At 36.5% G+C, this 13,711-nt stretch overlaps 1 protein-coding gene across 21 annotated transcripts in view; it reads right to left on the reverse strand.

Moving 5' to 3' along the window:
- Positions 1 to 321: 321 nt before the first annotated feature.
- The window catches only part of EVI5 (ecotropic viral integration site 5), an 85,646-nt gene continuing 72,256 nt past the window's right edge, over positions 322 to 13,711 (reverse strand). For 16 of the 21 annotated variants that reach the window (XM_075156288.1, XM_075156283.1, XM_075156282.1 and 13 more), the window contains one exon: positions 322 to 1,606. In XM_075156288.1, coding sequence (XP_075012389.1) covers positions 1,301 to 1,606 — 306 coding nt within the window. In that variant the 3' untranslated portion in view covers positions 322 to 1,300. Of the gene's footprint in view, positions 1,607 to 1,701; positions 6,744 to 13,711 lie in introns of all 21 variants that reach the window. The other 5 variants (XR_012674504.1, XR_012674506.1, XR_012674507.1 and 2 more) reach the window with 5 other exon arrangements.

A 13,711-nucleotide genomic window follows, 5' to 3' on the forward strand; every position in this document is an offset into this window, starting at 1 on the left:
TAGGGCCATTTTACTGGGTCTCAATTTTCAGGAAAGTGTGAAAGCAGAATGCTCAGCTCAAGCTCTTACTGCTTTGGTAAATCACAGCTATTTGGTGACAGGACCAATAGCTTATTTCCTAGATAGCTCTGCAACAGAAAACTCTAAGACGACTGAACTTATATATTTTTACTGCACTGACCATGCCTTCATTAGAACTAACTGTTAGACATGAATAATTTTTCACCTTATTTGAACTACCACTCTAATCTAGAGCCAGCAAGTAACTACGCAGTAACCGAGGGCTGTAGCTTAGAAGTGATTAAACAGTAAATGCTGCAACCTTGTTAAATCATGAAAAATTTATTTTCATTACATATATATGAAGGTAAAAGATTTCAGTCAATAGTGTTTTGAACAAGCATTTCCAACATGAACCTGTTAGTGTAGCTAGGCTGAAACTTAATGTAAAGTTAGTGTTTTGCCTTTATTTAGTAGTTCATTTCTAGTGTGTATATACAGAATTCATTTTCCTGTTAGAATACCAGAGACAGTAATATTGCAACATTTACATTCCTCATATAAAATGGTGTAATGTACATTTTCAGCTTGGTGTAGATATATAAATATGTACAAAATAAACATTATTGTAATTAATATATTCAGACCAGATACTATTTAGCAACATCAAAAGCAGATGCACACAGATTTAAGTGAAAATGGTGAAAAACACCTTTATGACATTAGTGACCCTTATTTGCATATATGAAGTAGTACAGATAAAGCCTCCTCTTTCAAGCCTTCTGTGGGCATCCGATAACTTTAGTAAAAACAGAAGCAATCAAGAAGGATAAGATAATTTTTTATATATATATATAGGTGTGTCACGATCAGATGGTTTCCTAGGGTCCATCTTGATCACAAATGGATAACAATGTAAGACATACACATTTGTTCAGAGCATAAAATATTGCACAACAGCAATTTCTTTTGAGGAAAATAATTCCTGTGTTTGTGAACAGCAAAAATGGTTCTTATGCATTAAAGAAATGATATATTTGCAGTTTCTAAACCAAGGAACATTCAGTAATACTGTCAGAACTGTCATCCATCAACTTCTTCCCAGCCTGTTTTATGGCAATGGTATGTCATTAGCAAGATTTGGCAAAGACAGAAGGCAGATAGACAGTACGTGTATATCTTTATCACAGGCCAGACCAGATCCAATAGTTACCTAAACCAACTGCTGGATAGTTTCAGTTATCTGACAATTTCATCCTTAAAGAAATATGAAAGTCTTCAATGCTAGTCACAGTGATAATCACACAGTAGTGGAGTAAGATTCCATTCTTCTCTGCTTGGAAACCATCTTGTCTGAATTCCCAGCCTGAAGGGCACTTTCCTCAGTATCACTCTCACTGCTGTCTACAACTGTGTGATCCAAAGCCATCTGACCAGTCCTCCTGTGTAGATGAAAGTTCACCCCACTCTCCTGTATGGAGTTAGCTATAAAATCTTCATCAGAAGAATGAAATGATTCATCGTCTCCTGTGAAATGGTTGACAATGTGAATCCCATCAAAAGTGGGTTGGTCTGAGAAGTCTCTCTGGCCTTTTAGACACTTGATCTGTTAGAAAAAGCGGAAGTTAACAGTTAATCAGAGCTGAAGAGTCCAGCAGTAAAAAAAACACATTTCCAAGAAATGTCTCATTGAACTCTTACTGGATTAAATTAAATGCTAGATCTAGAAGCAGCACATTTGATGATCACTTCGAAACTCAGCTGGAATCAGAACAAAGTGACTTCTCACTTCTGGCTGCCCAAGCAGAGATCTTGAAAGAACGTCTTAAATAGTACCTGGAATTTTCCAAAATTCTCCTTCCATCCTCAGAGTATTTCAGTTTTAAGGCTTAATAATCAAGGTACCTAGAATCACTAATGACAGATTCCTCCAGGCTATTTACTGCATCTTTAACATCCCCACGAGGATGGTTTATAGTTAGTTTTCTAGAGTGGCCTATTTGTTTTGGCAGCACTTTTGGCTTTCACATCGTACTTTTTACAGCTCCATTCTTTCCCTTACCACCTAACTTCTCACTTGAGAAAAGCCCTCCCCCAAACCCAAAGAGCAGGGTCCCAAGTGAATATTGCTAGTTTCACACAGCCACAGAAAAGAAACAGAGAATATGCTTAGTTCTGTCTACACTGCAAGATCAAGTGTCTTTTCATTATCTAGTTCAGACCCAGTGAGATTTCAGATCAAGAAGTATGACAGAAACTTCTCTTTGTACGGCATAAATAGATTGTAGTTTCAATTTTCAGAGAACGTCAAACAAGACAAAAATGATTGTCAGACCAGGGACAGATACGGTAACATTTTAATTCAAAATGCACCGTGGAGTGATAAACTATTACAGCTATGCATTCAAGCTATTCAAAAGTAAAACCTAAAGCTCTGAAGTCTGGCAAGTTCCCTGTTAATTTAGTGAAAATAACTGCAACTCATGGAAGACATTCCTGAGGTGTTTTTTTGTTTTTTTTTTTTTTTTTAGAATTTCACTTTTGCTAGCTTTTAGTAGCAACTAACTCAGGGTCAGTTTGACAGTCTAAGAGTATTAAGATAAAAAATCCTAAGGATACAGAAAAACATTAAAAATGCATTACAGAAACTTCCTAATGTCACTGTAGAAGCTTAAAAAGGAAGACGCACCAAGTAAATGACTTTTCACAGTAACAGAAAGCTGGAAAATAGAAAGAAGAAAAAGCCTGAAGAGCTTCTTTACACAAATCTATTTGACATTTCAGAAATCTGAAGCAATATTCACTTTGATAAATAAAAAGTGCATGTAGGTCCTTGCTATTGACACCAACAGAAGATTTTACCTGTCCATTTGGGGAAGAAGGAATCTCTGTACTTACATGGCCTTGTACAAAAGATGAGAATAAAAAAGGGGTTGAAAAAAAAGATCATGAGTCATAATCATGCTAGAAGCCATCAAATTGGATGTTAACAGCATGTAAAAGCTCCAGCTTTTAATGTATATCAAAACATCCCTCTTAGGAATATGGGTACGTGCTGTAAATCTAAACCTTCATTGTAACTACACGTACTAATGTTAGTTTTTTGCATTTTCTTCACGTACATATAGGCTGCAGTTGTTTCATGAGGAACTTGCTTGTGTAAAGGCAAGCAAAACAAAAAGTTCCACACTTGCACAGCATAATTCATGATGTAAGCGAAATCAGCTTATGCCAAATTATTAGATACTGGACAGTAACATATATCTGGAATAAATAATTTTTACTAGCTTATATACTTAGATACGGAAAGCCTGATACAGAGATTCTTGTGTTATTTAGAAATATTATCCCTAAAAACATCCTGCAATATGATCAGATTAGCTGCCACATGAAGTTTCCAAAACAGCTATCAATTTTAGTCACTAAGAAAATAAAACACAGAAAAACAAAACGAAACCCAACAATTTCTCTTCACCCTCACCACAGAAAAAAAGCTCCGCTGTACAAGTGACTACAAATTTCATATTAGAGTAAGAAATTATATGCTTTTAGGTCTGCACAGTTAAGCCATTGGTTCACCTGAAATTATAAAGCTGATACTCAATGTTTTGAACATTCAGAAAGCCAAGCCAATGACCTCAACTGTTTTCCTGAAGACTTGAACACATGATACCTTTAGATGAATGTATTTAGGTAACATGACAAAATCATGGCTTCACGGTTTTAGGCACCAGCCTTTCCAAACACTAAATGAGAGTGTGTGGAAAATGCTGTTGGTGAAAAAATCATGAATAGACACAGCCTTTGCCAATTCCTAACGTGAGTCTGGGAAAACAGTGTGTTGTTATCTTTTGTTATTCTAATGAAAGGATGCACAATCTGTGACCTTCCAGAAACACTTCTGACCTGCAGCTTTACACTTGCCTGCCCTTTTTCTCAAGTACTCCTCACATCCAAGGGGGACCGGACTGCTAGGAAGAAACACGAACGTAGAGAATGCGTAGAGAATGTATGTGACAAGTCTATTGATGGTCATATAGTTCCATAACTTCTCCGTCTGCTTGAAAAATTGCCATCTCAGCCAGAAGCACACACTGTAGCATAGAATTTGTTTGCATTAGGGGGATCAACAGGCTGGATAGCAACACTGCTGAAGAGGACATGGGGGTCCTGACACGCAGGAGGCTAAACATGAATCAGCAATGTCCGCGAGCAGTGACAAAGGCTAACAGCATACTAGGCTGTATTGACAAGGGCATAGCCAGTACACCATAGGAACCGATTCTTATCTGGCACCTGTTAGACTGCATCTGTCCTATTCTGCACTTGCTACCTCACTCCTTCCTCAGTACAAGATATTCATGAGTAGATTCAGTGGAGAGGCACCAAGACAGTTAAGGGGCAGGAGCTTATGCCTTAAGATAACAGAGAACTGGTTCTTTACTGAAATGCATGGTGGGAGAAGAGACATTGATCGCAACACAAAACACAAGGTTGTGTCTGAATATGAAGGGAAAATAATTGCTGCAAGGCTAGTTAAGAATTAGAACAGGTTGTTCAGAGACTGTAGACTCTCCATCCTCAGTGCATTTCAACACCCAACTGACACAGCCCTAAGCAACCTGCTTTGAATTCAGTGTTGATCCTGTTTTGAGCAGGCAGCTGGACTAGAGGCCTCCCAGGGTCCCTTCCAACCTGAAAGACAGATTACAATTCATTGAGATGTGTGAAAAGCATGGGCAGTGGGATGCATATTACTGTTCTTATGGCAGCCATTTTGAGTTTGAGAAATTGAAATACTTTGTACCTGCCAAAATTACTGCACTTCTTAAAAATGTAAATGCTGTCATTTGAATTCAAATGCCTTTACATTAAACGTCAGTACATTAATTTATCACAAAACCTAGTCTTCAACAGAACGTTACTTTTACAATTAGAAATCTGTCACTTTAATCCTGAAAATACTTAGAACTAGTTGTTTTTCAATTGAAGGTCGAATCTGATTTACATCTTACATTTTTGTTTAAACATGAACCTTGATGAAAGCAACTAATCTAACAAATTAAAAGTATCCAACAGAATAAGATGGGAGCAGCTGTGCACTATTTTCAGTTTTGTGTAGTTTCAGAGTTGAAGATACTTCAGGGCCATCTCACTCTAATATTTGTTCAAGAGCATTTCTGAAGGACCCCAATTATCTGCAATTTCTGTTGCAGCAGAAAGGCTTTGTAAGGCTTCTCAAAGCATTTAGAACAACTTGTAGACAGCGTGCGCTCCAATGCAATTAGATACCAGTGGCTAATGCCAGCTTAAGGCTCTAAAATAGGTTTCTTAAAATGAAAAGTTTTGTCCTCTCAATAACTTTACAGTCTAGCAAGTGAAGCTCTGCACTTCTAATAGAAAAAGGAGTATCTTTTTTCAAGATGGGAACATAAGAAGTGTTCAGGGCAATGGTCTATCAGCCTAATATTCTGTCTCCAACAGTGACAATAGGACTTTCATGTTTTTTTTGTTTTTAAGGGAAAGCATGTGAATATGACCAATTTTTGCAATCCACTCCCTTCATATTCCCAAGCCCCAACTCACTTGTCCAGAACCTGTTGTAGCAGATATGAGAGTGCATCTCTTCCTAGCTGTTTCAGCCTCCATTTATAGACCCGTTGTCCATGACTGATGATTTTTTTTTTCTTTACTATCTACTTCCACAGCTTCCTGTGGCAGTAAGTTCCAGAAATTCCTTTCTGTGTTTTAAACTAATCTCCTACTTGTTTCAGGAATTGCCCCCGAATTCTAGTAATGCAGGAACACGTGGTGAAAAGCAGTTCTGCAGTGATGATTCTGAAACTTACGTCATAACTCCTCCCTCAGCCTTCTCTCTAAAACAGATGATTCCCAAGCCTCTTTAGCCCGTCATGAGCAGGCAGTGCTCAAGACCACTGATCATTTTAGTTGCCCTTTAACTTCCCTACAGACCTTCTTTAAACTCTCTACATCTATCTTGAGGTGTAGAGACCAGCCCTGCACCAAGGTTTTGTAGTGGCAATTTAAGACCCTTTATCTTGTTTTTAATGTACCTCCTATTGATGCCCAACATTGTCTTGTCTGTTTTGGCTGCTGCTGCACACTAATCCAACGATGTCAGAGCACTCTCAGCAACAACTCGAAAATATCTTTCCTGATTTGTAACTACTAATTCTGTGTTTGCCATTATGTAGGTATGGCTTAGATTTTGCAATTGATGAATTACTTTATTCACAGTGAAGCTCATCTGTCACCTTTTTAAGAGAGACTTCTTGAGATTCTTGCCGTCAGTGTTTTATTTGAACATGCAAAAAAGCTTAAAGTAAGAAGTAAAGCATTATGCCAAGATCTTGTCATTTGTGTAGCCAAGTATATCAAGATAATGGGAAATCTGACTAAGGACTTGGGGCGGGGGGGCTGGCACGTGGACCCAACCCAAACACCCCACCACCCCAAACCCTAGTTCTGCTCTATCCTTATCATTCCACCTGAAGGAAAAGGAACAGCCCTTTTTCTTGCAGCCATGTTGAGCAGAGTATGGACTTACTCCAGACCCCAGGGTCTGTCACTTCTGTTCTCTTTTGTACAAAGAACCAATATTGGTTAAAGCCTTTCAGTTGTGGGTCTGGCTCTCCTTCATGTGAAGGGAACTAGACCTCTGTCACCCTGTGGTGGTGTTTCTTACTGCTTCAGTTTTGCAAGAATCTCAAATTTGATCACATCTGTAAAAAAAACCAGGTCTGGTAAAGCCACATGTTTTGCTTTTAATTCTCAAATCCAGGTCGTATTGTCTAGACGACTGCAGTTTTAACCCAGTTTTCACTACAGCATATTCACGTGGTCTTCAGGACATTTCAAAGGGTTAATAACATTATGTGACCAAAATGTCATCATTATCCCTTCAAAAGCCAGCTGAATCAAGAGCAGAATTTTAATAATAATGTTTGCATTTATATACCTTGTTGTGCTTAAAAAATTCAGCATTTTAAAGATGAACTTTATGTCCTACTGGTCAACATATGAAAAGACTTTAATTGTACATACTCTTAACAGGTAACAGTGTACTTTCACATATTCGGAAGAGCTGAAAAAAGGCTAGCAATCAGATCCTTGAACCTCAGTATAAACTTTCTTACCTGATGCCGACTGCCTCATCAAGCCAGACATGAAGGAGAGACAGTAAAGAGAAATTTAGACCTTTTAGTACAATTCAAAAGTTCTTCATGTTAAATCATAGAATAGTTTGAAGGGTGCTAGTCAGTTGCAAGGAAGTTATATTTCTAAGCTCCTTTGTTTTTTAAATAGAGAACACAAATAATTTTCCAGTGGGACTTTGTGAAAGAGAGTTCTACTTAAGCTCTGGGAGACATTTTTATGTTGTAACCTGTGAGGGTTTTTTAAAGCTAGGAATTCAGTGGTGGAAAGAAGTCAAACTACAATGTTACTTTCTGCTCCCTTTAAAAGGCTTCCGTGACTAATTCTTGAAATCTACTCAATTCTGAAGTAGTAAAGAAGAGTTTTAACAAAGCTTGCCAATAAATATTCAATTTTCTCAGAGTAGGATAAGCAAGCAATACACAAGTGAGATCAAAATACGATAAAAACATGACCACTGCCTTGGGTGAATGAAATTGGTTTTGGCAGAAGGCAGTATGTTAAATTTTTATTTAAAGAATAAAGATACTGAACTCTCAGTGCTTTTACTTCTAGCAAGAGGAATCTAAAATCAGAGTTCCCTCTTTATTTGTCTCCACCTTAGTAACAGCAGGAAGTCTTAGTAAGATTTCCTGCTTAAAAACCAAACATGGTTCAAAAGAAAACTAGAATGTTGCTGAAAGTATGATGTAACCATGTTTAGCTGAAGAGAAAAAAAGTCATAAGCATTTTTAAATACCTGTCCTATAATTGAGAAAAACATTGTCAACTTGGCAACATGAAAAGAGAGATTTAGAAGTAAAAATCTAATTACACGCCAATTAAAAATATCAGTTATGATCTGTTAAATTACAATCATATTTAACATGAATAAAAGCAATTTAATTGGAGTTCTTAAAACTTCCTGAGACTAACGGTCCACAGCATCTAATGGGATCCCTTATCATACTTAACAGTTAACTGCTACTTACTGCTGACCCTCTCCCATTATGACGAGATCACTCCAGTTTAAGGCATACACTAGCACACTACCACTTCTTAAAAAAGCTCCCAGTAACTTCTTTTGGAAAAATGCTTATTTCAGAAAATGAAACAGGCAGTGCTTGTTTCATCTCAGACTGAATTAATGGAAGACACGTTGTCATTTGGGAGGCAAATACCAGTCCAGACAAATATTATGTCCAGTAAGTACTACAACACAGAAGTATTTCTGCACATGCACACAAAAAGAATGAACAACGTTAAGGTTGCAGGCATTTTCATGCTACTTTTTCACTTCCATGAACACAAGCAACTCCTTAGATATCTTAAGCTCTCTGAAGTCCATTTTTAAATACAGAGTTGTACTTCCACTGTGAGCCACATTCATACTGAAACCATCGCAACATGAACACTGCACAAAGGGAGACATCATGAGCTAAACGAATAGTTGCAGACACTAATATTAGCGATCCATCATCTAAATTCTTAGCAAGTTTAATGGCTGTACAGCTACGATGCAAATGGGGTTTCTAAAGTTCCCCAACAGAATCAGCTTCCTTATATGAAACGGACTGCTAAGCATGCATTCTGACAGAACTGTATCAGAGCATTTTAATGAAAGCCATTGCTTATTGATCTTTGAAAAGTCTGAGATTTAAAAAAGCTTCAGTATGATTTAATATATCCTGCAATAAAGAAAGTTTAAAGCAAAACCAAGCCAACTTTAAAAGACATTCTTCATTTTCCTCAAGCATGAGGCAGTTTTTACCCAAACATGTGGATCATATGCAAAAGACAGAGGATAGTCTTTTGAGAACTTCCTTGTCAACTTCCTTGACAACTTGTATAGCTCTCAAGATTACGTGTAAAATAAGTCAACAACACATATTGCATGTAATACGACAGCAGTGACACATTCTCTAACAAATTTAAAAATAAATTTGACAAAGATATGTTAAATTAGAAATGTGTTATCATTGTAACTGTATTAGGACAAAGCTCAAAGTTGTGGCTTTTATTTCAGTGTCAGCGAATTTCCTGTTTCATTTCAGTTAACATTAAAGTTTTTTTTCCTCTAAAGCCATAGCTATAAATGCAGCCATAATTAGGATTATTAACTTGTAAATAACAGCCATGAGCAATGCCAGACAAGGGTCATTCTTGGAAATTACTGATGATTCAAGAAGCCCAAACCAACCAAACCAAACAGATGCTGAATCCACAAACTCCCATTTACCATTGCTCCCGTTACCCGTTCACTGTTGTCCCTCCTGAGGAAAAGGCCCTAATACCATGACTCACTGTTTGAAGGATAACTGCTGAGAGGGACTGTATAGGCTTCTCTTCCCTGAAATCCATATGAAAAGCTGCAGAGATGGCCACCTCTTAACAAGGCCATTTTGGATTCTCCAATGCCATATCTACCTCTAGAGATTTAAAAACTGAATTAGAATACATTTTGTATTCTACCAAAAGATATGCAAGGAATATGTTAAAAAAAAAAAGAGAAAAGAAAAAAGGGGCAAGAAAAAAAATGAAAAAAGAAAAATCACAATGAACCGTCTTTTCCTTTCACTGTGAGGCTAACATGGAAGAGATCTGCAACAGTCAGAGATATCCTTAGTAGAGAAATTCAGGAAATAGATTACATCTTCATTTATTGCTTTCACACAGTTGTCTTTTTTTTTTTCTTCTTTTTAAATTAAAATATTAAGATTAAAACTCTTCCAGAACAACTTTGAGTCGTCTTAGATTTCCTAAAGATGTTCTGCTTCAGCTTAAGATCTGACTAACTAATTTTGAAATTGATACAATAGACAATTATATTCTCAAATAGGAAGTATTACTCTGCTGTTCTCTTTACTGCTCCTTTCCCTGAGATTTAATTTCGTGTCAAAATTCAAAAAATCCCAGAAAATTAGCTAGATTTTGTTGAAATCAAGTTGTTCAACACATTCTATTGGGTTGTTGAAGAGTCATAGACATAAAGAGGAAAGTGAATACATTTAAAAAATGCATTAAAAAACTCTGGAAAACTATTTCAGGGAAGTTTTACTACAACGTAACATGGACAAAAATACTTTTTCCCCTTGTAGTTCACCTAAACTACAAATACTAAAGTTAGCCTGAAGTGTTCGGAGTGGGGGTTTGAAATAAATTTGGGGGTTAGCAGATTGGAATCATCATTACATAGCTTTATGATTTGTCTTTGCTTTTGCCTTCCCCCCACCTCCAAAAGTGATGTTTATAAGGCAGTACTCAAGATTCTAACCAGAGTCTAATTTAACAAATTAGACTAGTTAAGCAAAATCAAGCAAACCAAAATTGCTGTTTAAAAAAATCCAGTGCATTAGGTACTGTGACTTAAGAAAGCAGGAAATGTCTTGATCATGCTTACAAATAACACGCAGTGAGAGCATTTCAAAATCTGTTTGCAAAATTGCTTCCTTTGCTTAGTAGTTAATAAATCACTATTAAACATTTCATTTATCATGGAGACTTATTTATTTAAGACATAGTTTTGTCTTTGATATCCTTTAAATGTGGGAATTCATTTCCTCATCTAAAAATTTTTACCCAGCAGAAGTTTCAGTCAGATGAACAAAATGCCTGTTTTTAGGGAGTCTAGCAATGACCTTTGAAATGAAGTTGTTAGCCAGTCCCTATAGGATCCCTGTAGGAAGAGCCAAACTGCACTCCAGCATACTCAAGACTGTCTGGGATCCACCTTAGCACATTTGGCCTTATTTGGGACTGAGTTTACCATGACTAAAACAGGAAACCTGCACAATCAACAACGAACCCTGATAAGAGTTAATGATTCTAGAGTAGTCCAAGTTTAGTGGTTTCTATAAAATAGTATTGCTAAAGAATATAAACTATAAAATAGTTTCCTAAAGAAAATTAACTCTGCTTTGGATGGCTGAGTTCAGAGCTGCATTTGCTTCCTGCTAGCATTACCTCATCTGCCCTCAAACAACTTTATAATGCTCGTACAAAGATAAAAATCGGTTGACAAAAATTCTTAGAGGACTTGGTAGAGTATTTGCCTTCTTATTTGGAAGTGTAATAAAATGAATCTTGGAGAAAAAAGTTCATTTGATTTTTTAGGGTTTTTAGGATAGGCAGAAAGAAGCAGATAGAGAAAGTTAATTTTATATTACTTTCAGTATGGCAGAAGGGTTCAAAGAAGGCTGATTTGCAGCATAACTTAATGGTAGGAAGACCGCATCTTGTCCATATCCAGTTGTCTCCAGGGTCTCATATGTGTCTGAACTTCTTGATCCGCACCATCTCAAAACAGTACAACTGTTTCTGGAGTTCATAAATTGAATTCAATCTAATACAGTTGCAGTATGATCTATCCACTTGTTACAGCAATTGCAGCAAAACACCTTGAAACTGGCAACAACAGAAGCTGATCAGAAGTCAGAACAAGTATTAAACTCCAGGCTTGATAAGCCTATTGTGGGCCCAAACCAGAACAACAGTGAATGACAATATTATGTACCCGAACAGATCTAGGCTGCTTTTTTTGGTTGTACCAATATGGCTCCTATTCTTAAAATATTCTTAAAAGATAAAAAAACCAAAAAGTTTCCAGACTGAGATTTTTTTTTTTTGTCATCTATAGTGGGATTAAAAGCAACAGTCATGAGGTACTACAACATTACAGGAATCTGCCCCACTCATTGCTAAGTCTTTGGAATCGAAGCTCATGTATGTGATTAACTACTAAATTCTCCTGTTTCAGGAAAGAATTGCCTTTGTTTTTGAAACTCATACTTTTAAAAGGATGACCCAGAATAACACACTGGTATACAACCTGAAATATTTATCTCAAATGAACTTTGCTGACCATATCACTAGACAGAGTTCAAACCACTGCAGCGTGTCATAAGTGAAAAGCAAAAGAGCAGCAAGAAATTTCCAAGACTGAGTCATTTCAGGCTTCTGGGTTTTTTAATAGCACTTAAATATTTGGCCTCTATTTTAAATTGCTTCTGTAAGTCATATTCAGTCTCACAGTAATACAAAATGCTTTACAAAATCCCTATAGAGGTCAGGAAGTTTAAATAAGGTCTGTGAAATAGTTTTAATGCATTAAAAGAAAGCTCATTTCCAGTTGTCCTGCTATTTATTTCATGTTGCTCTGAATGTACTCTTACATGTCCTGACTTAAGTTTTTATAAAAAGTGTTTTTTCAACATTATCAGTTAAAGAGCACTTGAGCCAAAAGGAAATATGATGTTAAATGTATGTCGTATATCAGTTTTACCATAGACGAGTCTGCTGTGTTGTAAACGTGACTAAGATTAAAACTAGCAACAAGTGTTCAGACCAGAAGGTTTCCAGTGAATCAGAACAGGAAACCAATAAAGCGATCAATGGGAGGTCATGACTTTTTGATCACTGCACTATATGGTTAAAAGAATCTGGTTTTGATCTAGTGCTATGTAATCAAATTAAACTTTGAAGTTCTGTATCAAATATGCAATTGAAATAGCAACAGTGCTAAGGAAGTACCCAACTTTTAAACTATTTTCAAAAGAAATCAGTCTTTGGTAACTGTAAGTCAGATTTTATCTATTGAGGGAATTTTTTCAAGATCTGACAAGCTTGTTGTAGTGAAATTGTATGCAATTCCAAAAAAAGTTCTAAGCTGACTTCGCCCTGGGAAGTTTCTATAAATAGCTAGTTGGTAGGTGGAAGGAAAGTTCCCAGAAACTCTTCCTACAAGAAGTTCTAATGAAAGTGTTTATTTGGAGTGAGGACATGGCAACAAAAATATTTTAAAACAGCAGCATGATCGCACTAAATGTACTGCAATTATTATATCCAAGGAACTACCTAAATCTCAATGCTCCTTCTCCCTAGAGCATGCATCTATAAATACAAAAGTTACTGAAACCTCAAGCATTAACTAGAATGTACTGGCTGATACAGATACTGAAAATGTACCCATTATGGGCAACAGTTACAGGAAATTATCATTTCGCACTTTTACTCTGTCCTTTTAAAGCAGGAATTAAACTCAGCATTTTTAAATGGACTAAGTAACATTCATTTTTGCCTCTGATTGCATAAATTACTTCCATCTGTGCTAGCTGCCATTCTGAGGATGACAAAAGAATTTTAGGAGAGGTTTCCACCACTTTTGCACTCTTTGCAAATTTGTAAATTTATTCAGATAAATTTATTTAGGTATTATTCAGGTAAATTTATTCAGATAAATTTACAGAGATATATTACAAGATAATACATAGCACTCCTCTCTCCTGAGCTTGTTTCTGACATAGATGGCAGCTGTGTATGGTTGCCAACACAAAATTTTTTGGAAGGAACAACTACTTAGATAAATTCAAACCAGTAGAACCTCAATCCCTCCACTTTTCAATCCCCAAAACTTAATTTATAGGCAGAACCATAGGATAGACCCTTACATAGCTCTGATTAGTACAGCAGACAGGTCACACAGCTTCAACACTCATTGCCATGATAATGAAATAACTTTATCTATAGTCAGTCTACTTGCTTTGGCAATCCTGACAAA

This window comes from Calonectris borealis, chromosome 8, assembly GCF_964195595.1.
Source record: "Calonectris borealis chromosome 8, bCalBor7.hap1.2, whole genome shotgun sequence".
Classification (NCBI taxonomy): domain Eukaryota; kingdom Metazoa; phylum Chordata; class Aves; order Procellariiformes; family Procellariidae; genus Calonectris; species Calonectris borealis.